Raw genomic sequence first — 26,740 nt, 5'->3', positions numbered from 1 at the left:
ACCGAAAGGATCAGCTACTTGGCTACAATCGGCTATTTCAAATGTTCACCTTTACGTTGGAATTGCGTAACATTCGTACAGTCTGTGTGGAGGCTTGATGCAATTGTGACGAGTTATCACAACCTTGCTTACGACGTCCCTGGTCGAAGCACAAGAAACAATAATGACAAAGCGAACATTTCGACTAAGCTTGACTTTATTTCTGACCATCAGAGCGAAACTACACTTACTACAACACAGCAATAACAGGTAGGCTAGAAGTGATAAAACGCGAACATATGTAATTATGTAACGTGTTTGAGATCAAAATAAAATACAGTAGAACTCGTCTATAGTGACACTTAAAGGTAACTCCGAAAAAGTGACGCCACAACAGAATTCTAGTATATTTAAAAACGGAACTTTGCAACAGATGCTGCAAAAGCGAAATGTCACATTAGACGAATTCTATCGTAGCCTACTAAGTAAACATATCAGCATCGAGAGCAAATTGTTTCAGAACTGGAATAGGTGCGAGTCATTATCTAAACTCTGGTACCATGACAAATATTCCAGGATAATCACATCCACCAACAAAATCCTGCTCGATGGAAAACTTCCCGGCAACAAACCATCAATGACGCATAAGGTAACCTGTGTGACGTCTGCACGCCTTGAATGGTACAATAGCGCCTTCAAAAATGCTTGCGTCAAAATGAAACGATAAAGCCCAACTGTCCCACAAAACAAAATCATGTATGGATAATATCGTTTCAGTTCAATCCACAATCCTCCCAAAGTGAACTCACCACTGAGCGGCTATGTGATGGAACACTGTCTGAGAATGCGATGAAACATTTTGTATAAACTCAAACAATTCCACCGCTAATTCCCATTCTATTGAATGGCACCGACTAGAATGCAAATAAGTGGCAAGACCAAGCTAAGTACTATATCAAGCAGCACATATCGTGGTCTACAGATTCGATGCCGCCAACCTTGGTGACCGAGCCGTATATTTGTGGTTTGTATCCAGGCAAACGCAATTTGATTGGTCGGTGGAGAGGCAGGGTTTGAAAACGTTTATCATAAAAAATGGTTGGAATGCAGAGAGTGACAGGAGTTGGCTACAAGCTTAGTCACAGTAATGTTTCCAAATATTGATTATGTTCTTGAGCCAGTGAATAGGTGGATTAAGCGGGATCGGAAGAATGAAGTCGTGAGTCAGATATATCTAACGGATCCTGGTCTTGGACAAACATTTCATTCAACTCAAGTTCCATTCAACGAAATCGTAAACGTTTCATTTAAAACCAGAATATCTGTTCTGTTTTACATTGATTCGACATCTGCAGACGTTGAACTACGTAATGTAAACAGGACTGATTTTCTGGCGGGAGGGGGGTGATGCAGTGCAACTTGGCACAAAGGGACCGTGACCTAATCGATGCGGTTGGTGCGTCACCCTCCATGTAACTATGACGTCACCTCCATGTAACTATGACGTCACCTCCATGTAGCTATGACATCACCTCCATGTAACTATAACATTGAGCATCAGCAACCCACACAGCAAATTAGACTTTTATACATTGTTATGTAAAAAACGACTGATTTGCTGTCCGGCAATATAGGCTACAGACCACAAAATGGAGGCGCTACAATTCATGCAAGAATGCGATAAGAGAATATAGCAACTTCAACAAGATATATTGAAACTTTTAAATAGATAAAAAGTTCCACGCACAGATGTAGAAATGTCAGATCAACAGGTCATGCGCAGTGCTTCCCGATCTCCAATTGGAGATCGAATGATTGACGAATGAAAGTTCGCGAATAACTTAGCAAGTATCATCAATAAGTACACTGATGATACTGTAAATTGCAGTAAAATGTCAGTTAAGTACAAATAATTGCAATACTAGAAATAATATTTAAGATCAACATGAACTTAATCTTTCCTCTTTTCCGACCCACACCACGAAAGGAGTGATTCGTGATAACAAGCCCCCTATCATATCCTGGGTCATGCGCTTGGGATCACGATGTTGCAGGGAACGGGTTAGAAAGTCGTCCAACACCCTGTCCCACTTGGCGGGGTACTTGGACAGGTTAGAGTTGCTTCCGTCATCTCCTACAGGTTGAACCTACAAAGAAATAAATAAATTTCTTCTTTCCCGGCTCAAACATTGTTATTTTTATATTGAATCAACGTCTGCAGACGTTAAATTAATGTGAAGTTTTGTTGGTTGCGTCGTAGCCTATGCTAGTTGATGAACATGAAGCTTCCATCGCGATGACGCACACAAGGGCAACAAAGAAGCAAACTTTGTCTCGGAAAGCCACAGTGCGACTTTGTACGCAAACACCATCCTCGGTGGCCGGGCCGCGAAATTTTTTCCCCACGAACTTTTGTCTCATTTGCATATTTGTGTAAGTGTAGCAATTACTGGTTACCGCGCGGCACGCGTAACTGTTTTTACCGATTTTCGCCCTCACAGCAGCCGATTTTCGCCCTCACTGCAGCCGATTTTCGCCTTCCAGGTCCAAATCTAAACATTGAACTTGAAAAAAAAAACGTAGCCTGGAGACACACCTAGCCAAGTAAAAGTTGAGAAAAGAAATAGATTCTGGTCACTAATCTAAAAGTAAGATGTTTCGAATTGATTAAGAATTAACACTAACCTTACTTTTTTCGAAAAACTTTTGTGCACAGCAAAACTTAATGTAAAAAAAAAAAATTGACTTCGATGGGCGTCGAACCGATGTCCTCACGAATATAAGGCAAAAGATGAAACCACTGAACCAACCACGACAAGGAAAGATGTTTACATTCACACGGTATAAATACAAACTCTATGCGAAGTAACAAAAAATTTGTGGGAAAAAAATTTTGCGGCCGGGCCTGAGTCAGTGGGTTCAATTCTTCTATAAGTACAAACTGGCAAGATTAGTTTTATGGGAAGCTTTTCTAACAAATATCTCAGCTCAGCAATGCGTGGTTTTATTGCTCATCTGATCGCACAAAAACAAAACAAACCTATTACTTCATAACGTAGATACTAACGACCTGATTTAGCCTGATGCTGTGATTTCATAGCACATGACTAGGGAACTGTGTTCTGAAAGCTAAAGCAATTCGCTATTACCACAGCGAACTCGCAGCATCAGGATAAAACAGGTCGTTAGTATCTCTATTGTGAAGTAAGCAACGATCATGCTGCTAAAAGCGAAACTCAATCCATTGCAAACCAGTTAATGTTGCAACAGACATGTGAAGCGATGGAGGTTAGCAAACGATTACCTCGTGGGGACTGAGACAAGTTCTGCTCTTCCACGAATGGCAACCAACACAACACATTGATAATGTATGTGCTCACCCACATGCCAAGGTGTATGGCACAAAATACAGTAACAATCGAGTTCTTTCTCACATGACAACCAGACACCAGTTCAGAGATCATCTCACCTGCACGTTGAAGATAATGGAGACGTTCCTGAACGGAGCATTGTCGTTCTCACAGAACTGATAGAAAACGTTAGTAGCAAATGAGGGGATCTCCTCAAAGTGAGACACGACCACAGAACAAGCTCCTTGTCTAAAGCCTCGCGTTATCTCATCATCAATCCTCAGTTTCGCTACGTCCGGAGTGAGACCACTCAGTGAAGATCCATCCACCTCGGAACAAAATTCACAAATTGATGAATACAAATCGCCTAATTCGCCACCTCAAGTAGAGTAGAAGTGACGAATTAAATGAACTACGCAAACATGTCAACCTTATGAATTATGCAACCGGAAAGGACAAACATGTGATAAATAAGGCGAACTGACAAATTACATAAATTCTACTGTATCAACATGAAGTTTCCAATCCGGTTTCCACTTTCCATCACACAATCAGTATTTAGACCTTAGTTTTCTGTGCTCTTCATTTTCAAATTTAACCTTTAATTAAACACCCCAGCAACTGGGCCCCGCGCTTTCAGTTGAGAAATTTCCCCACCAGATAATTTCCAAAATTATTTCAGAAGACACTTTAAAATAAATCGCTGAATCAGTCCTTATGTTTGTATCAAAAAGAAAACACGTTAATAAGCTTAAAAACGCTCTTTCACAGACTTCTCGTTTCCAGGGTTCCCACACATTTTTTATAAACAAATTCCCTACTTTTTCAATACTAAATTCTAAAAATTCCCTACTTTTCCAATACTAAATTTAAAAAATTTCCAACCTGATTTTGATGCGCATTAACAGTGCTTAATCAATGAAAGTTTTTGTGCTGTATTATTTCCAAACACGATCATGCACAGCAGGTTAAAAATTGTATATCCGGACTCTATTACATTCGAATCAGTATGAAAAACAATAGTAGAAGTACAGTAGAGTAGATGTACAGTAGAAGATTCCTGTTTGAAGAAAAAACCCGAACTGAAATCAGTTTGGATAAACTGTCACATTTATACTAAAATTGCAATTCAAAGCCTCATTCCATCGGATATGGCAACCTGTCATAAGCCAAACCAAAACAATTAAAAATCACACCCCTGACAAAATGAAGTTTACAAGTGAAAAGAACACTGAACACTGTCATTGTGATTCTGAACACTGAATCACAAAGACATTGTACAGTAAATAAGATTTATGAATGATATTGTCTTTGTTGTTGTGTCATAATAGTAGGTTTTAGTAATGAAAGGCCACCGTGATTAAGGACTGAGGTATTGTGGTCTTGGTCGCAGATATTGCCTGCATTGACGATGTCTCTTACCGCTATTATCACCTAGCCAACCTAACATCATTGTTTTATGCGGCCGCTAATCGACTTCAACGATCATGGAATGTTACGTAATAAGAACAATCATACACGCAAAATAAAAAAAATCGATTGCTTAAATCAGCTCTTTTGTTTCTTAAGCTTTGCGTATTGTTCAACAAGTGTATAAAGTTTAGAATTGACAAGAAATCATATTTGAATCACGGCAAATGAACGTATTCAAAACTTTTACTTCAGCCGACGCTGTTTCACACTCAGTAATCTAGGTCGGCAATAATTTTGCCGCAGCAAAAATGCGTTAATTTTGAAGGCTGCCGAGCTGGAAACAGCTTGTCCCGTGTATAAGTCGAACCTGGCTTTTTGAGGTGAAAATCACTTGCGAAAATCTCGAACTACACTCGAGTATATACGGTAATAAGTAAAATTTTGAATGTTAGGCTACAGAACAAAAATCGCCCGAGGCTAAATTTTCATGTCAAGCTAAATATTTCTGCTTCTGGAGTGCCTCACAATTAAATAAGTCACGCCATGGTTACGTTACGCCACTGTCTGTACAGTATAACTCCTGTTGCAAGTAGGCTAACCACAGTTCACCTAAACTGCTTAGTGGATGAACAACGGAGAATGACCGATATTTAAAGCGCAGATGAACAAGAAAAAAAAACAGTTTCCGAACTTCATTGAAAAGCTGCATGTTGCGCCACAACATTGTTCTTTGTAATACCGCTTTGAAGGAGGATTACGAGTATGAACAAAAGAATAACTTTTATACTTCATTTTAAATTGAAACGACATGACGTAATGTCTTCCATCCTTAGCTATCATATATTTTTTCATTGCGTAATGTCTTGTAGGAATAAATTGAAAATCAGTATGATCACTCAAAATGAAAGCAATGGGACTACGAATCCTCACTAAACCAATCAATCAATGGTCTTGTTGCACCTAAGATGACAACCTAATATTTTACTGATCTCCGGAGCTGATGTAAACCTTAAAAGTCATGTCGACTTATTCTTGATGCCCCCCTTATTGAAAATCGTTCTTTGTAATCCCGCTTTGAAGGTGGATTACGACTATGAACAAAAGAATAAATTTTAAACTTCAATTTGTATTGAAAATACATGACGTAATGTCTTCCAACCTTATCACATATTTTTTCATTACGTAATGTCTTATAAGAATGAATTGAAAACGAGCCTATTCACTAAAAATGAGAGCAACGGGACCACGAATCCTCACTGAACCAATCAGTAAAAGGTCTTGTTGTGCCTACTGATCTCTGGAGCTTACATAAACCTGAGAAAATATGGACTTATTCTTGATATGGGATTTGACTACATATATTACATATCGATTATTGGATATTTTGTTCCACTAAACTTCAAAGTCAAAACGTATTTGTTTACCACAACCAAACCACTTGTGACGATCGAATTTGTTAATTCCTTATTCGATAAAATGTTAAAGGTGATGTCACGTCATTACGCCGATTTGAAATATAATTTCATTCATAACGTCGTATGGATGAAAAACTTTTACAACTTTTATACTCTGCTGAGATTAAAGAAGAAACATAAATGATAAATATTGGAGAAATTGAGTCTCCTTACACAACTTAAGAATCGAACAACGCAAAACTGCTGAAACAAAACGTTTTGTTTGAGTGATAGAATCACTGCATGCAACCAATGTTAAAACGTGCGCGCAAGAAGTCATGGGAGTGTGACGTATCAAAAATTTAACAGGTTGTTATTTTTCTACATCAATCTGACGTTAGTTACTACTTTGAAAAATCTATATCTTTGCTTCTGTAGAAAATCCGCAGCAAGCGCCTTTTTTACATGTTTAGTATCGGCCACTCAAAAAATGGCCGATATCACCGATACCGATACATCGGATTTTTTATCTACAATTTAGTCATCAAGGTTTTCCATACTATTTCAATACCACGAAGGAGGTTTCACAAAATTCCCGACCTTTTCCCGGTCTGGAAAACGGGTTTTTAAATTCCCTACTTTTTCCCTACTTTCCCGACTGCGTGGGAACCCTGCGTTTCATTAATCACAATGAAACATCGCTTTAGTGTAACCGAAAGTGATGTTAGCTGAAAAGGGTCAGACTGGATCTGATAAGAGAAACCACACCGCAATATATTGCTGAGAGTTGTGTTGATGCGTTCACTCCTTTAGCTAGACATTTGAAGAAGTTAAGAACTGACGAGATCAATAAACGCCACAAAGTAATAAGACCCACTACGATGTGTCTTTGACACCCCCGAGAAAATGCTTCAGACAGCTTTGAGGAGAGGCACTGTGCAGTGGGATAGCCATCCTCATCCGATGCTAGCATCAATATAGATGGTTGGTGGGGGTCCTCCAATTTTAAGTTCCCTTCCGTATCAAGTCTACGTTGAAAACAAAAGTTGATCATTACTCATGAGAGTGACTGATCGAGTACTCAAACAAAGTGTCTATGTACCCTTGAGGTGGGGTCTGCTACTATTCGGCTAGTCCGATTCGGCGAGTTCCCTATTCGGCGAGAGCCCTTTTCGGCGAGTGCCCTATTCGGCGAGTTTTTGAATTTTTTTTTGAAAATTATTGGGTGCCGTAGCCTATTATCAATGCCGTTTTTACATCGTTTTAACGTCGCTAAACGTTGAAATCATGCAGAAAAGAATAAATATAAAATGTTTGAACTATTAAATTAAAATTCGTCATGTCAGTTCAGTTGTTTTTATTTCTGATCATCATATGAAAAACAACGTCAACATAGCAAAGGTAGAAGCGACAAAACGCGAACGTTAAAACGTGCTTGAATTCGTCATGTCAGTTCAGTTGTTTTTATTTCTGACCATCATATCAAAAACAATACATGTCAACATAGCAAAGGTCGAGAAAAAGGTAGAAGCGACAAAACGCGAACGTTAAAACGTGCTTGTGACCGAAGTAAGTTATTGAGTTGAAAGAAATTTGGCATGGTCGCAACACCTTCAGAAAAATTTAAGATATGAAGGGAAAATAAAAGAAAGAAAATGTTACAAACAAAAAAATAAATCATGTTTATGTCTATAAGTTAGTACTTTTGAATAGTTAAAATGATTAGTTTGGATCAACAAATGTGTGGCCTACAGCTTGGATTGAAAGGAAATTATCGGGTACCGTAGCCTAGTTATCCCGAGCAGCAAAAATTTGATTCAAGAACCCAGTTAGCAACAAAATGAAAAGACTAACCAAATGTGTTGTGTGGCCTATCGTTTTAACGTCGCTAAACGTTGAAATCGTGGAGAAAAGGGAACTTTTGCTGACTAGGATACGTTGAAACTGAGAAACATTCACAGAAGCCCTTCGATTTGTTCCAAGAACCCAGTTAGTCTAACAGTTCACTTTTACATTGTAGTAACAGAATGAAAAGGCTAACCAAATGTGTGGCCTACAGCTTGGATTGAAAGGAACTTATAAAGTAAAGTAAACACACGAATTTTAGATCAACAAAAGGAGAAGATGACAAAACCAAAAGGTTTAAAGTATGCATCAATAAAACAGTGTTTGAAAAACATAATCTTAAAAATGCAACGTATCAACGTATCCTAGTCAGCAAAGTTCTCTTTTCTACACGATTTCAATGTTTAGCAACGTTAAAACGATGTAAAAACGGCAATTTCTGCTGGTCGGAATAACTACGCTACGGTACCCGGATAACTTCCTTTCAATCCAAGCTGTAGGTCACACACTTGGTTAGCCTTTTCATTTTGTTACTACAATGTAAAAATGAACTGTTAGGCTAAATGGGTTCTTGGAACAAATTTTTGCTGGTCGGGATAACTAGGCTACGGTACCCGATAATTTCCTTTTAATCCAAGCTGTAGGCCACACATTTGTTGATCCAAACTAATCATTTTAACTATTCAAAAGTACTAACTTGTAGACATAAACATGATTTATTTTTTTTGTTTGTAACATTTTCTTTCTTTTATTTTCCCTTCATATCTTAAATTTTTCTGAAGGTGTTGCGACCATGCCAAATTTCTTTCAACTCAATAACTTACTTCGGTCACAAGCACGTTTTAACGTTCGCGTTTTGTCGCTTCTACCTTTTTCTCGACCTTTGCTATGTTGACATGTATTGTTTTTGATATGATGGTCAGAAATAAAAACAACTGAACTGACATGACGAATTCAAGCACGTTTTAACGTTCGCGTTTTGTCGCTTCTACCTTTGCTATGTTGACGTTGTTTTTCATATGATGATCAGAAATAAAAACAACTGAACTGACATGACGAATTTTCATTTAATAGTTCAAACATTTTATTTTTATTTTTTTCTGCAAGATTTCAACGTTTAGCGACGTTAAAACGATGTAAAAATGGCATTGATAATTAGGCTACAGTACCCGATAATTTTCAAAAAAAAATTCAAAAACTTGCTGAATCGAGAACTCGCCGAAAAGGGCTCTCGCCGAATCGGACTCGCCGAATCGGACTCGCCGAACCGGAGTCGCCGAAACGGGCCATTCCGCTTGAGGTGAACCCCCGTAATAAAATAAATTAGAAAAATTAGAGGTCTTTGTTGCTCACACAATATGTTGTGCCAAAAACAAGGCTTTCATTTGTAAACAATGAGTGGATTAAGTAGTTTTCTCTACTCGTACAAAACTGTGCAGCCTGTATCGCTGCTCGCACCAACAATCTGCATACTAATCACAAAGAAATGTTCTTGCTTTTTATGCAACATACTGTAGAGCAGTGCTTCCCAACCTTTTTCAGTTCACGACCCGCTTTTAATGCAAGTTTTATTGTGCGACCCACAATCAGATATGACATCTTTATTATGTCATCTTTACTACTGGCGTACGTACTGAAATAGTTAATGCGACACAACACATCTAATTGTTACAGATTTGTTACATTGTAGCATAATTGTTACATAATGATAATGCAATAAATTCCAGATCTAATAGAAAGCAGGGTGCACAATTCATGAAATTGGAAAGTCAACAAATGAAGTGAAGATAAGAGTAGCGATGGCTAAGGCACAGTACTGTTCAAGACCAAACTACGGGATCTGAGATCTGAGATCCATAGCTGTAGAGTACATACCAGTGAAAAGTAGGCATGAAAAAGCAATCAACACCCTAAAGTCATTCAATTTTCTTTTTGCCTAATCACTTTACTTTTCGCCTAAATTTGTAATATAATATATAAAAATATTTTGAGAGTTTCTTATAGTGAACGTTATTATGACCTCACCTTATTGTTTTCCATAATCGGGAATGCTGTGATGGAAAAGCTTTTTTTATTTCATTTATATCTTCCTTATATAATGACAACCTGGAATGATGAACTTCATCCATCCATGGCAAGTAAGGATGGAGGGTTTTACAAAAGTCCGATAAGAAGAGGGAAATAGCCAACACAACCAGGGTACCCATGATAAAACAAATAAAACAATATGAGCTTTTCTTGGCGACGTCTAACTGTTCCTCTGAACATTTGGATGCTTCAAGTTCAACAATTGGATCTTTGAAAGAATCATTTAAAGATGAATATGAAGTGTCATTAACTTCTTCAGGTTTATCATCATCTTCTTCAGATGAAGACGTGTGGTCAGGAATTTTATCTGGTTCTGTCTTGTGTATTTTTCCTTTCCTAAAAAGAGGTGCTTCTGCAAAATAAACAAGTATTCAATATTTATCATATTTAAAAGCATTAAGATCGTTTCTAGCACTAGTTGCAACGTTCATCTGATGAAATTGAAAGTAAAATTAACAACAAGTGGATCACAAAATTAACTGGTCAGAAATAAAATTTTGAAAAATGAAAGTAATTATTATCAACGCACTACCGCAGAAAATTGCTTCATCAACATCACATCCAAACATTGCAATGTACTCAACGCTTTTAAGTCTGAATATAATCTGCAGGCATTTTAAACTAATTTTTTGTGATTTATGTCGTTGATAGTGCCTGTTATGCATACTGTTAACTTCAGCTGCATAAAATGGTGAAAATGGGGCTGGGACAATATTGTCCCAATAGTCTTTTTTACTGGGACACCAGTGTCCCAACAGTCTTCAATACACTAACGAATGAAAATGAAACACACGAAAAACGTCAAAAGAAAAAATGAGCATGCATGTTCAATTCATGGAGTTCAGTTAAGGTAAATAAGCAGTTGCTAAAAGTTTAGGTGTGGTAGGGCTTGAAACAAGCTTTGCAGTATGGCAGGTTGCACTCCACACACATGATTTTCGTGCGTGTCTCTTTTCCTTTCCTGCTGCAGCCAACACACCTTCGACGGGTTGCTCCTTCCTCGGGAAGGTGAACGCCAACATTCACCATCATCCGAACACGCTTAGATGGCCATCCAGAAGGGTCTGCTACTATTCGGCTAGTCCGATTGGGCTAGTCCGATTCGGCTATTACCCTATTCGGCTACAGCCTGATTCGGCTAGTCCGATTGGGCTAGTTCCCTATTTGGATACAGTCTTTATCAGTTAGTTCCCTATTCGGCAATTTTTTGAAAATCCAACGATAATCCTGTAATCCAGTGGTTCTCAAACTTTTTTTTGTTGCGACGCCTCTGGAAAAGTTTTCTGGACTTGCGACGCACCAGCAAATAAAAGTAAATGAAGAAACTTATTATTAAAGTTTTGTTTATTGATACAACAACAAAAAGCAATGTATATTATTTAATGTGACGTGTGGGCTTGTTTGTTTTCACAAAGTTCATTGAATCTTGGGAGAATTTTTAAAATTGCCACCCGCATTTTTCTTTCACTGTTTATTCGTGATCGATATTTGGTTTTATCACCTCCAAGGCAGAAAATCCTGCTTCACATAGCCTAAATACGACGTGGCAAATGGGATAATAATTCGCAGTGCTTTCTTTCACCAAACCTGGATAATCGTCATTTATTGAATCCAAAAATTTGCAGGATTTTCTACCACGAAAGGATCACGAAACCACTCGTAGTTTAAAAAATTTTCCAGGAAGTATTTTGCAAATTTCGACTCGAGCTTGGACAAATGTAAATAAATATGCTTCGCAAATTTGAAGGGAAAAAAATGCACTTGTAACCTCAACTCTTCACTGTTTTCAGACTGAAATAACACCAAGAAAAATGATTCAGAGTTTCCAATTTTTTTTTGAAGGATAGATATACAATACTGCGTTAGGGTATCAGCAGTGGCAAAATTTTCAGTTAATTGCGGTGTAATCGGCTAAGTGCATGGGACACATGTGCGAACCAGCGGTCCTCAAAGGGTTAACCTCATTTTTATAATCTTAAACTGAGTTCAGTCAAGAAATAGAACTATTCTGCGACGCCCTTGGAAAAGTGAAACGACGCACCAGGGCGTCGCGATGCACAGTTTGAGAACTACTGCTGTAATCCAACAAAATCCTTCTGTAAATCTAACGACGCCTTTTTGAATTTTCAAAATGGCCACCGCAAAATATATATTTTAATATATCTTGGCTCCTGATAAACTTAGAAACTTTTTCAAACATGCTAATTCTATGTTTTAAGGGTCAAGAAATCCATTAGATGCATACCTAGATGCCTAGCGTTAACCACTTTGCAATTATCCGCCATATTGGTTTTCAAAATGGCCGCCGAAATTATATTTCGTTACGGTACATTACTACTTACTAGTTGAGATGGAAACTTCATTCAAACTGCTAGTGCTAAGTTATGTTGACTAAGGAATTCATTAGAAGCAAGCCTGCACGCCACTGTCATATTTTGGACAAACAAAAAACAATTCAATTTTCCAACAGCTGTCCTGAGTCTTATTTCCAGCATTACAGTCAATGTCATTTTCGCAGTCTGTCCCACACAGGCACAAGTCGGTGCAGGTCAAGTTGTTCCTTCGACACGAACCTCTCTGGGTTGAGCAGTTGGTTTTGCATTGGCATCGGTCTAGCTGAATAATGGCTTGTGGTGCAGGTAGAATGTAGAATCTTTGTGGTGATAGGCATAGGCGTCGAAATAGGGTGGGCAAAACATGTTTCGCCCACCCTGCTTTCATGACACCTATGAAGTGTTCGTTACAATTATATCCGTTTTTGTTAAACGCTGAATTATCCAACCAACTGCAGCACAACTTGTTTTACGCCATATATCCGACAGAACAAAGCAATTCCGCAACAACGCTGCGTTGAAAAAAAGGCGTTTGGGCACGATTTGATATCAAGCCAATTCGCTGTAAAACCGCCGAACTCATCCCTCTCTTTTGGGACGTCGCACGTTGAAAACCTGTCTAGAGCAGAAAGCCAAGACAATTAAAATCCGCGTGGCCTAGCTTTTCGAATAGATTTTCACCAAACGTACAGTAAGTAGCGTAATCAATTGAAAAATTATTTTGAATACGAAAAAGTTGGTCGAATAAACCTTTTTCTGTTCAGGACTACTTTACAACTGAACTCGTGCTGCGTGATTGAATGACCACATTGTACGTAGGCCTAAGCTTGGCGCGGTACGAAACCGCAATATCCGCACAGTCAGCAGTCACCTGTCCGAACATGTTGCGGCAAATCCGAAGGTGCCACTTTAAAGATAACAGGTCATGAGGTACACACTTTTTAGGTCGCAAAGGAAAACATAAAAGAAGTTTGTTTAGTTTAGCAGCGCTCATAAGATCGCAAGGCGCAAGAAAGCAAACATCAAACCTATTAAAGCTTAATTGCTGCAGCGACGCTAAACGCAGTATTTGTGAAAAAGACTAACCATTGCGAATTTGCGAACATACACAATACACATTCAATGAAATCTGTTTGTAAACTCTCGGTCTCTCGCCCACCCAGAATTCCTCTCTTTTAAGAAAAAATCGACGCCTATGTAGGTGAAATCCCACTTTCATGCTGATGGTACTGATGCACCAATTGTTGGAGGCAAGTTTTGATTCTCCACCAAGTTCTTGCAAAACAGGTGCCATCTCAATTCTGGAATGTTGTTTATGTCGGCACTAGGGTGCATCATCTGCCCCTCATTTTTTGTTTGATTTTTTGCAGTGGATTAAAATGTTCCTTTTTATGATTGTTGAAGATGTGCAACTTTTCAGAAGAATTTATTAACATCTAGGGGTACCACAATTGGATTAAATTATGTCATTTTGTGTTATTTTGGGGTCATTCCATGGCTACTGGTACAGTTGTAGAACCACATGTCGTAGATTTTTTATGAAATTTTATGTGTAGAACCTCCGTGCAATTCTGAAAAAAGTGCTACCAATTTTACCAAAATCGGCAAAGTACTTTTTGAGATATCGGCATAGGCGTCAATTTTTTCTTAGAAGAGAGGAATTCTGGTTGGGCGAGTGTTTTCAAACAGATTTCATTGAATGTGTATGTTCGCAAATTCGCATTGGTTAGTCTTTCTCACAAAGACTGCGTTTAGCGTCACGGCAGCAATTTAGCTTTAATAGGTTTGATGTTTCATTCTTGCGCCTTGCGATCTTATGAGAGCTGCTAAACTAAACAAACTTCTTTTATGTTTTTCTTTGCAACCTAAAAAGCGCGTGACTCGTGACCTGTTATCTTTAAAGTGGCGCCTTCGGATTTGCCGCAAAATGTTCGGACAGGTGACTGCTGACTGCGGATATTGCTGCTGTATAACTTCCGTTGGTATGCGGCAGTTAACCGATTGTTTTCCGAGGACCACAAACAGCAGCTACAGTAACAAGTACCATCAGGGTTAAGACGCATCCACTGGAATTCGGAAAAAAGCTTCCTTTTCAACACACGACCTTCCCAAGCCGGAAGCTGATCCGGCAGCATGCTAACGTCAAATGGAGCAGGTAGAGATCCATGGCTAATGCTGCCTTCTACAACTACCGGTGCATTGCCTGAGACATTGACTTCCAGGCCTTAAAACTTGTATTTTTTCCCGGCAGCCATTGTGGCCTACCGGGAGCTCCTTCTCGGCGGCCAAATCTGCGCGCTTGGAGGCCAAAATACAAATAACGATAGCACAAGTAAATAGAATTAAACTTGCTACAATGTTAAAATGATCACTTAGCGTTGTTGAAGTCTGGGTGGCGTCCTGCAATAGAATCGTTGTACAACGCAATAACTGCTTTATCGGGATTGTAATCCGGTATTGCGGGACCATCTAACCATACGCGCCGACTTCCGGGGGGGGGGGGGGGCGGCGCCCCCGTAAATTTATGGTTTAGGGGCAACAAAATTGTTGATTACAAGTGGAGTTTTAAAGATAAAACACTTCGCGAAAGAGATTTAGATAATTTTTTTAAACGGACTTAAAGAATGCCGAAAGCAAGAAAAGCCTACGTTGCTCTTGCCCGCAAAACAGCAGCTAATCGCATGGCTTTCTCATACGGTATGGAAATTTCAAAGTAGATGGTAGAGTAACTTACGCTGCTGGAATAGTCACGTAACTATTCAGTATTCACGGCAATATTCAGTAAACCAGCTAAATTAGACGCGCTATTTTCAACGAGGTCATCCCGCTGTGAGACAATTATGATTCAACAGAACGCATTGTTTTCTTCGCAATGTGTGAAAATTAAATCGAAAACCGATAAAAGAAAAGGTGTTTAATGGTCTTGGCACAGATACTGCCTGCTTTCACGACGTCTCTTACCGCTGTTATCACCTAGCTAACCTGACATCATTGTTTTATGCGGCCGCTAAGGTTTGACATGGACTTTAACGATCATGGAATGTTACGTAATAATAAGAACGATTATATCCTACACGCAAAAATAAAAAAATGATCTCAAAACAGCTCTTGCTGTTTTGTCTCGTGAGCTTTGCATATTGCTCAACAAGTGCATAAAGTTTAGAATTGACAAGAAATCATTGAATATGAAAATTCAGTTTGAATCACTGCAAATAAACGTACAATATTCAAAACTTTTACTTAGGCCGACGCGATTTCACACTCCGTAATCTACGTCGACAATGATTTTTAGTGCGTTCATTTTGAAAACTGCCGAGCTGGAGACAACAGCATGTCCCGTGTTAGTTGAACTTGCCTTTTTGAGGTGAAAATCACTTGCGAACATCTCGACCTTTACTCGAGTATATAGCCTACTGTATTCAATAAAAGACTACAAAGACTTTCGATAAAAAACAGAAGAGAAAACACTTCGCCGTTGTCAACGCTTTGAAAGAAAGTAATTAGCGAAACGAGGTTAATAAAACTGATAGCGGGTTTTCACTCTGCTTGAGATCATGATTTTTTGCGTTTTATTTCGATAACTTCACTGTCTTGATCATTGTTATTCACTCGCACGAAAAGGAAACGAATCGTCTTGTTTTCCAACTGTTCCAATTATGAGCTAACAATATCAAAATTTTTACGACTACGCGTACTGCATGCGTAAAACTAATCCTTTCAAGCAGCGGTTCTAATAAATTCGGTTTGCGACTTATTTGTCAATATAAACAAGACACTAAGCTTAATCAAAGACTATTTTAATTGAGTAAAATAGTGTTACGGTTATGACGTCATCACCTTTCTCGCCACCCAAGGTTTTTTGAAAAGTCGGCGCCTATGCATCTGACGACACTAAATTGTTTCAATTGCTCAGTAAAATGTTTCAACTGCTTTACCGAATACCGCCTTTCATGAAATCTGACCATTTATATCGTTATGATGTCACCATTGAGGGTGTGAAGTCACTAACCCATAGCGGGAACATTTCTCAACTATGAAGACACGTGTTTTCCCCTCGGATGTCAACTGACCTAGTTCTCCTTTTCAACAACGATTCAATATCCGACAACATTGCATCGACATAAAAACGACAATATTGCCAGCCGATGTAAATTAGCACTTCGGATTAACAGTTTTGTTAAAATAAACATGCTCTATAATCATGCAAAAATCGCAAACCTGCGACCTGTGATTTCGCGTCACGGTAATTAACGCTATTACTCGCGCATAATGGATAAATGCGCGTTGGTCTAATGCGCGGGTACAGCTGGTGATCGCAGCTGGATATATTCCATATTATATGATACAATAGCAAATGTTCCCGCACAATACAACAGTGGTGATTATAACGCGCTGACCTAATTCTGCGCCACTCTTTGATACTACATATTTTCGACAGTTAATCCACGATCATTCTATTCTGAAATTACATAATTGGCTAGAAGAAACCGGCGGCCAAACTTGGCCGACTGAGAAGGTAGCACCGGCGGCCATTCAAGCACTACTTAGCGGCCATGGCCGCGATGGCCGCCGGCTGCTTTAAGGCTTGACTTCACCACGGTCCATCCTTGAAGCACTGCTTTCTTCATCAATGTCTTCTCTACGTTTATTCGTGGTGGATGTGGCTTCTTCAGCATTATCATCTCGACGCCTTTTGGAAGCTGGTTTTAAGAATGCGCGAATAGATGTTTGACTTTGCTTCATGTTTAACTTTTCAATAATGAAATGACAACATCGCGCGGTGCCCCAATTTATACATACCCAGCAACAAGTTTGTGAGGAAAGATTTGTAAAAAGCGATTGTTTCAGTACCTCTTTAGTTTGTAGCCTATCGGTTATTTTATTGATATGTTCATTATGATGTCATATTCATATTCCCTTACGCTGACCCGGAACTGAAGTTTGATTGTGATGTAACGAAAGTGAGACCATTCGGAGAAAAGATCAAACGTGGCTTTCTCTCAACAGGAATTGCCAGCGTGTGGCAGTTGCCCTACCAACAACAATGCAGTGAATACCGCATTTTTTTCAACGCAGCGTTGAGGCGGAATTGCTTTGTTCTGTCGGATACCTAGCGAGAGACATAGCGTAAAACAAGAAGTTGCGCTGCAGTTGGTTGGATAATTCAGCGTTTAACAAAAACGGAAATAATTGTAATGAACACTTCATAAGTGTCATGAAAACAGGGTGGGCGAAACATATTTTGCCCACCCTCGTTTCACGGCAGGGTGGGCGCCGCCCACCCTGCCCACTCCATTTCGACGCCTATGGATATCGGCGATTGAAAATTTGCCCTTTTCGTGATCGCTCATGCGTAAACATTAACTGCAAATTTTGTTTGACCTATTATGAAGGTGTTTTAAATGGTAACTTGAAAATTCCACTGCATATGAGTTATCCAAAGTAAGGAGATTCTAAAAAGATATATTGTTTGTTTGTTTTTATATCACTACAGGCCACCAAGTGGCTAGTTTCACACATGACTATTTGTGATCAGTCATGCATGACGAAACTTTGATCGCTTATAGCAAAAAACACTCTACTTCGATTTTTCTGCAACTTGGCTTAAATGAAAGGTAATTTTCTTGGCTTTCTAGCTTCCAAATATGAATTGGGATATTTGAGCAGAAATGAGGTAGTTTGCTGTAGTAAGTGTACCATGTATTTTTTAAAGTGAAGAAAGGATGGGTAGCACAGTTTAAACAACTGACTGAGGGGAGACGTTAAATCTAATTCCGTGACCGGTTACAACGTCGTATGCAACAGTTACAACGTTAAATTGGGATTCTCATGAATTGGACAAACACAAACTGAATGGGTTCCGGAATCCGGAAGCTCCTACCAAAACGCACCATTTTGGCCTTAATGTGCAAAATTTTGACAAACCAGTTTTCATATTTGGTTGTCTCTTTTTAAACTCCTGATACAACTCATTTAGTGTCACCAAAACCAATCTTTTTTGTTGATAGCATTTTTTGCCCACAGACACTTTATCCTTTTGACCTGGAAGTAACCTACTAAATTTATCATCTTCATAGAACTTCAAAACAGAATCAATAATCTCTTGAGGGAAAGCCCTTTGTTGACGTGGTTGAGGTTTTGGAAGATTGATTTTGGTGACACTAAATGAGTTATATCAGGAGTTTAAAAAGAGACAACCAGATATGAAGATTGGTTTGTCAAAATTTTGCACATTAAGGCCAAAATGGTGCGGTTTGGTAGGAGCTTCCGGAACCCATTCAGTTTGTGTTTGTCCAATTCATGAGAATCCCAATTTAACGTTGTAACTGTTGCATACGACGTTGTAACCGGTCACGGAATTGGTTTTAACGTCTCCCCTCAGTCAGTTGTTTAAACTGTGCTACCCTTCACTTTAAAAAATACATGATACACTTACTACAGCAAACTACCTCATTTCTACTCAAATATCCCACTTCATATTTGGAAGCTAGAAAGCCAAGAAAATTACCTTTCATTTAAGCCAAGTTGCAGAAAAATCGAAGTAGAGTGTTTTTTGCTATAAGCGATCAAAGTTTCGTCATGCATGACTGATCACAAATAGTCATGTGTGAAACTAGCCACTTGGTGGCCTGTAGTGATATAAAAACAAACAAACAATATATCTTTTTAGAATCTCCTTACTTTGGATAATTCATATGCAGTGGAATTTTCAAGTTACCATTTGAAACACCTTCATAATAGGTCAAACAAAATTTGCAGTTAATGTTTACGCATGAGCGATCACGAAAAGGGCAAATTTTCAATCGTCGATATCTCAAAAAGTACTTTGCCGATTTTGGTAAAATTGGTATCACTTTTCTTAGAATTGCATGGAGGTTCTACATATAAAATTTCATAAAAAATCTACGACATGCGGTTCTACAACTGTACCAGTAGCCATGGAATGACCCCAAAATAACACAAAATGACATAATTTAATCCAATTGTGGTACCCCTAGATGTTAATGAATTCTTCTGAAAAGTTGCACATCTTCAACAATCATAAAAAAGAACATTTTAATCCACTGCAGAAAATCAAACAAAAAATGAGGGGCAGATGATGCACCCTAGTGGGCACCCTTCAGGCAGTACATCGTGCAGACAAAGTTGGCTAGCATTTCTTTCACATTCTGAGATAGTGTGCTGTCCTCAGGTAACTGTATTAGTGCACTGATTGTTTCCATTCCTGCCTTCAAGTACTGTCAGAACCACTTGGTTTTATCCAATCCTGAAATCTGCCAACATTATCGGCTCCACTGAAAGTATGGAATACGGGTAATGCTTTCGCCTTCTCTTGTCCTAGAGCTCTCCATATTGGTGCGATCACCAGTGTACCTGATAGCATGGAAATGGACGAGTGTTTGCAGAGTTGGTCGTAGTTTGCAGCAGCAAGGACAAGAACGTCTGTGTCCAGACTGAAGAAGACTAATTGCGCACCAGGACTCTGCTGTGATGCTGCGAGGCAGATCATCAAGGTGTCAGCTTCTTCGTGTTTGTTCACTTCAAACGTGATGTTTCGATTGCTTCTGGTGTGGCCTGACGCTGAAGTTATCACCAGCTTTGGAGAACGCTTGTTGTATCCGATTACTTCTTCAGCAAGATACTGTGTGAAACCTGCTTTCGTTTGGTCATGGGACAGGAACCTACTCAGTGGTATGTGCTTGATTCTGGTGTCATTCATGATTTGGTATTGGACGGGATCTTTGTCTTTTCGTCGTCTTGCTCTAGTTTTCTGTTTCAAAGAGTCAGACTTGTACGTGTCGAACACCAGAATAATCTCGTCAAACTCTGCTGTCAACGTCATGAGCTTGTAATTGAAGTGTTGGCTAAGATCTTTGACTGTCGTGATGGCCCCGTATTCTTTGTCATCTTCTGAACGACCACCATGCTATTGACAATGGCAATTTTCTGACTCATATGCGATGCCGATGGTAACAGTTCTGTATTAGCAGTGTCAACTCTCTGTCCACCCGATGCTGGTTCATGCGCATCATGCTCTGTTCCATCAGTTTCAACCAGATGCTGCAGGCAATGGATGGGCTTTGATTTATCAGTGCATGGTAGAACTGATTCATCTGGAGCGAATAGTGCTCTCGGTGTGAGGGTGAACACATAGTTACCGATAGCGTTTTTCTGGTCAATGTCCCGGCTTGATCTGGATAGGACCATGAAGCGCCCGTAGAGGTGTTTTGTTTCTTTCAGATCGACCGACTGGTCAAGAACCTTGACTGTTTACTTCTTGTTTCTTGACATGTACATGGGGTTGTTCTGCTTCGTAACTGGTGCCCATAAGCTGACATAACCATTAATGCGTTTAATGCGTTCTGCAACATACTCTTTGTAGAGCTGTTGTCCCTGCTCATCGACGGTCAGGATCTGTTTGACATTTTCTTGTGGAACACATGTGTGTGTGATGAAGTTATACAACTCGTCACTTTCAACTGTGAATAGATTTCCGTGACTGAGTATGGTAGCTTTTATCTTGTCAACAGCTTCATGTTCTTTCCTGACAATGGCTGGTTGTACTTCAGCGTGACTTTTTTGGAAGAAGTGTCTCCAAACTGCTCTTTGAATTTTTCTGAGAGGCGCGACATCTTTGGTGCAGCCAGGAAAAACCGTTGCCGGGCATTGTTGTTAGAAATGCCAATTAGTCCAGAGCGGACTTTCATCATCTTGTTGAACTGCTCGCATGCACGATCTGCACCTATGGACACAAATGGGATCTCACCCTTGGTAACAGACACATTGCCTTCTTGAAGTTCACACCAAGTCTCTGGGTGGTTGATCTTCAGGTCATGCATATCTGCAATATACCGTGGCCAAAGGCGCTTGTACTTTATCCGATCTAGGGCTTATTCAGTTCCTCACCAGCTTGCAAATGGAGATTGAGATCTGCATTCCGGGATGCCTCGACAAAGAATAAGATCGTTTCCACACCGTGAACATAGTTCATCATTGACTTGAACATCGCATTAGAGGACTTCTCCGTTTTCCATGCTTTCGATTGCTGCATCGCATCTTTATCTATGAGGATTCGTTCCAGATGGTCATGAGCAGTCGAGATGGATTCAGGAGTAATGTTTCTGTTATCAGATAACGATGTACATGCCTCCTGGACCTTATCTGCTGATCTTGAGCAGATAATCTTCAGATGTGGCTTCTCTGTGAAAAACTGATCCAAGGCCAGTTCATACAAAGCTGTGGATGTGTGCACGAAGAGTTCTCTTGTAGTGCGCACACTTGAGAATTTGTCTTGTGGTCGCAGATCCATACACATCGGCTTCGATCCAGGCATCATCAATCCCAGAGTTCTCTATGGAAGTTCCGAAATCTCTTAGTGCAGCCATCACAGCATGCAGCTCACCCAGTCTGGAAACAATTTCTCTTTTCAGGTCGACCCGTGCGTCTAGCAACTGCACTGCCTTTTCGTAGAGGGCCATGTCGAACTTGTCGAAGGTTATCACAGTCAGCATAGTAGGCCACTCGTGAGCAACTTCAGGTAGCAGGGGTAGTGCACCAACGTGAGTGAGTTGTTGGCAAGATGAAATGGGTGACTTGTATCCTGCCCATCTGGGGATCTTGCTCTGTTCATAATTTTCTCTTGCTCTGGACAAAGTAGATGCTGTGACCCACCCTAACTGGGTCAGTTCATATGACTGAGCAACACCTGTTGTGTTGGCCTCAAATCTCTGCGCTCTGTTGTCAAGTTCTGGTTTTAGCTTGGCACATGGCTTAATGCGCACATATGGAAGAATTGATAAGTTCTTAGCTGCAGTAAGTTCGAGCTTTGGTGCGACTAGTTTTCCTGGAACAATGGCTTTCTGATACACTGCAGTGATTGTTCCATGTGTGGTGCCTTTCCAGTAGGCGGACAACAAATACGAATAAATACCATACTTTTTTTATTTCATTATTTTCATTTTTTATACTTAATTGCAGACAAATACTTTTTTGTAGGCAGACAAATACAGCGTAACACTGTATTATAAGTAGTAATGTAACGAAATATAATTTCGGCGGCCATTTTGAAAACGAATATGGCGGATTATTGCAAAGTGGTTAACGCTTGGTATCTAGGTATGCATCTAATGAATTTCTTGACCCTTAAAACATAGAATTAGCATGTTTGATAAAGTTTCTAAGTTTATTAGAAGCCAAGATATATCAAAATATATATTTTGCGGCGGCCATTTTGAAAATTCAAAATGGCGGCCATGGGGACATCTCTGCAAATGTAATCAACGTGTTTCGGAGTCCTCATGGTCTAAGCTTTCCGAAAATGTATAGCAGGGGTCGATCTTAACTTTTTTTTTCACTAGCCCACCGGACTAGTTGCTCCCCGCTTTCACTAGCCCGCACGATTTTTCACTAGTCCGACCAGTTTACTGACTTTTCACTTGTCTGATGACGTATTAAGATAAGTGTTTTGGCTTAGACTGAAACTAACTAAAGGCTTTCAGATTTCAGTACGCACAAGAGAGCAACAATACGCACAAAAACACCTTCTAGGTCATGGAGGCACACGAGCTCTTCAACTACGACAAGGTAGCAATCCAAAGAAGAGGGGAAAAAACGAAATAAAAGTCGAATAAATTATTGTTTGTAAAAATGTTCAAGCTTGGGGACGTATTAATATTAGGCTACACAGTGACAACAAGCTCTTCTTCGCTGTCAGAATCAGAAGACATGTCAAAATCAGAATCAGCATATGCTTTCTTCCTGTCAGTCCTCGTAAAAACTACTAATAACTACCCAGCTAACACTAAGCGTTAGACACTTTGTAGTAACGTTGAATCAGCATTTGATCACGATATATCAACAAAAAAAACGTTAATTTCGCTAACTGCTGCTTGCTGGGATGCTGGCTTCTGCATGCTGGGCTTGCTGGCGTTACCACGTGTCGTGTCTAGCAAAAATGCGAGAAAAAACTAGTCACGTGCTCAGTTGACCGACTTTGCAGCCTTCTTCATGCAATTTCGCTTCTGGCAAGCAAATTTTTGCAGTATTTCAGAGTGACGTCGCCAATCGCCATTTTGTAAACCAAAACTTTTCACCGGCGAATAGGGTCATTCCATATCAACTCAGCCACCCATGTATATGGTACCTCTCAGATTTTGTTGAAAAGTTGTCATACTATACCTTAGGCTACCAAACGAAAGAATCCTAAGTTTTAGATCAATATCTCAAACGGTTTTCCCATGGCGGCCATTTGAATTTCGGGTGCTACCCTAGTTTTTGACTTGGAGGGTAGCGAATAGCAATTTCAGCCATTTTCAGAGCCCCATAACTTTATTTGTAATTGTGGTAGAAGACTAAAAATTGCTGTGCTAGTTCACCATAAACTATACTACACAATTCAATAGTAACAAACAACATCTCTTGATGCATAAGTGTTAGGTGGGTCATCAAAATCCTGTTTTTTTGCCCCGTATAAGTGATTTTTTCAATTTTCAAATGCTTCTACCACCCAAACCAATCAAAATATTTCTCTAAAACCTAATTATTTGTAATATTTGGAAACTTTTCTTCTGCCAACTTGAATTTGGGAGCTGTGGTGGCATTAACAGAGATCTTATGGGGGTCCGAAAACCCTATCAGGCAGAAATGGCCCTTTTTTACCCCTATGTTTAGAGCCCCAAATGACCGCGTGGGCATTTTATGGTCATGCTGAAATTTATACCAGACAAACATTTACATTTATTCTTTCATTTCATGAAATAAAATCTGTGAGTATCAAACTCCTTCACTATAAATTTTACGTTTTTAAAATGTAACATTTTGGTCATTTTTGGCAAATAATCTCAAGTCCTTAATGTAGGTCAGAGAAAATTCAACAATGATTTATCATGAAAACAGTGAAAATAAGTAGGTACTATGCTTAGTGATCATAAACATTGAAATGCTGACATTGTTGACCATTAATTTATGTTCAAAATGACGCTTTTACCTCTTCTCACCCATGAAAAAGTACCCACCTGCAATCAATAAGCTATGATGTGGAGATAAAATTGTAGGAAAATGATCAAGTCGTGTTCAAAAATTAAATTGTTTTCAGTTTGCACTATAATTCTGCATTATGTAAAATGCTTAGCTCAAATCAATATTCCAATTGTGCAGTTGTTGGTACACCACTCTCACCAAGCAGTGAACAATGCTTAGGGTTCTGAATATGGGTCCATTTAGGAGTATTTTTTTAGGTAGATTTCCAATTTCGCAAAATTTTCTATTCACCTGATTTTGTATTGATTTTAAGATATTTATGATTTTTGGTTTGCCAGTTTTGTGAACTTCGGCCAAAGTGGTGTCTACCAGTGAACAGTTCAGGTATGCATTCTGTTTGTGTGTGTGAGTCACATCAAAATGCTAAATTACTCATCCAAGCTATTCCAATTCAAGAAAATTACAAGGAGTTATTGCAACACTTGGTCTGCAGCACAAATGAAAGGGAATGCATGATCCATCTTTGTGACTCATGCCCAGGAAAGGAAGGACTACAAGGTTACTTAAAACAATATATTTGAAAAAAATGACTTTGATGTTGATGATACCATTTCTTACAAACAATGGGTGCACACTGACAGGACAACACTTGTGTCAATGCAAAATTCAGTCCAGGAATTTATAGAAATAATGTGTTCATTATTCGATCATTTGCGACAACATCATTTCATTATGAAAGCACAGGCGTCTTTTCTGAGATCACTGAAGGAAGAAGTTGCACCTGCTACAGCAATTGTTCTCTTGGACTTTTCAGAGAACTATAGTTTTATTGTCCAAGACGCTGTGCAAGGTCATCACTAGGATAACAGCCAAGCAACCCTTCATCCATTTGTGGTGTACTACAAAGATGCACAGAAACTAAAGTGCCTCAGCCTGTCCGTAATTTCAGATCGCCTTAAGCATGACACAACTGCAGTTCATTGTTTTCTATCACGCTTGTTACCTCATCTAAAACAGTTTATCCCGAATCTGCACAAAGTAATCTATTTTAGAGATGGTGCAGCTTCACAATATAAAAATTATAAGAACTTCACCAACCTGTGCTATCACAAACATGACTTTGGCATTTCTGCTGAATGGCACTTTTTTGCCACTTCGCATGGGAAAAGCCCATGTGACGGCATTGGAGGCACTGTCAAGCGTCTTACAGCACGTGCAAGTCTTCAGGTCCCCAATGCAAACCATATTGTGACACCATTGCAGATGTTTGAATGGGCAACGACAAATATCAAAAACATTCAGTTCTTCTTCATTAGTGCAGACGATGTTAAAAAAAATGAAGAAGAGTATGAATTGTAGAGACGTTATGCCTCGACAAAAACTATTAGGGGAACACGTTCACACCATTGCTTTATTCCAATTTCCATCAATATAGTACGAATGAAAAGAATGTCACAAGATTCAATATTCACTGACATCAGTGCAGAACAAATCTGTGATGCAAAACATTTGGATGAAGAACGCTTGCTTTCAGATCAATCAAAAATCTCAACTCTGTTCCAACCAGGAATATACATTGCCTGTATCTATGGAAATATTATTGAACGTTCAGATAAACATGGTGATGTTTTCATAAAATTCATGAAGCGTGTAAACAACATTTTGATGTGGCCGCCAGACCAAAGACAGATGCCTTGTTGGGTGCCATTCCAACATACCATTTGTAGTGTTGGTGTACCAGAAACCTACGGATTCAGTGTTCGAAAATTCAAATTTAACAAAAAAGATTATGAAAATGTTCTGACACTACTCCCACAGTTTCTTAGACAATAGATGATATTCAAACACAACTGAGCTAATTTGAGTTATGCATTTTACATAATGCAGAATTATAGTGCAAACTGAAAACAATTTAATTTTTGAACACGACTTGATCATTTTCCTACAATTTTATCTCCACATCATAGCTTATTGATTGCAGGTGGGTACTTTTTCATGGGTGAGAAGAGGTAAAAGCGTCATTTTGAACATAAATTAATGGTCAACAATGTCAGCATTTCAATGTTTATGATCACTAAGCATAGTACCTACTTATTTTCACTGTTTTCATGATAAATCATTGTTGAATTTTCTCTGACCTACATTAAGGACTTGAGATTATTTGCCAAAAATGACCAAAATGTTACATTTTAAAAACGTAAAATTTATAGTGAAGGAGTTTGATACTCACAGATTTTATTTCATGAAATGAAAGAATAAATGTAAATGTTTGTCTGGTATAAATTTCAGCATGACCATAAAATGCCCACGCGGTCATTTGGGGCTCTAAACATAGGGGTAAAAAAGGGCCATTTCTGCC

At 39.1% G+C, this 26,740-nt stretch overlaps 1 protein-coding gene across 3 annotated transcripts in view; it reads right to left on the bottom strand.

Moving 5' to 3' along the window:
* Positions 1–184: 184 nt before the first annotated feature.
* Positions 185–26,740, bottom strand: part of LOC145768549 (torsin-1A-interacting protein 1-like) — a 48,023-nt gene continuing 21,467 nt past the window's right edge. For 2 of the 3 annotated variants that reach the window (XM_082580065.1, XM_082580064.1), the window contains exons 2-5: positions 10,007–10,418; positions 7,014–7,164; positions 3,449–3,658; positions 185–2,126 (exon numbers count right to left, since the gene is read on the bottom strand). In XM_082580065.1, the coding sequence (XP_082436191.1) occupies positions 1,920–2,126; positions 3,449–3,658; positions 7,014–7,164; positions 10,007–10,418 (980 nt within the window). In that variant the 3' untranslated portion in view covers positions 185–1,919. Of the gene's footprint in view, positions 2,127–3,448; positions 3,659–7,013; positions 7,165–10,006; positions 10,422–26,740 lie in introns of all 3 variants that reach the window. The other variant, XM_082580063.1, reaches the window with a different exon arrangement.

The sequence above is a fragment of the Aplidium turbinatum genome, chromosome 4 (assembly GCF_918807975.1).
Source record: "Aplidium turbinatum chromosome 4, kaAplTurb1.1, whole genome shotgun sequence".
In the NCBI taxonomy this organism is placed as follows: Eukaryota; Metazoa; Chordata; class Ascidiacea; order Aplousobranchia; family Polyclinidae; genus Aplidium; species Aplidium turbinatum.
The sequence above is the reverse complement of the archived record's forward strand: the minus strand, read 5'-3'. Positions and strand labels throughout refer to the sequence as shown.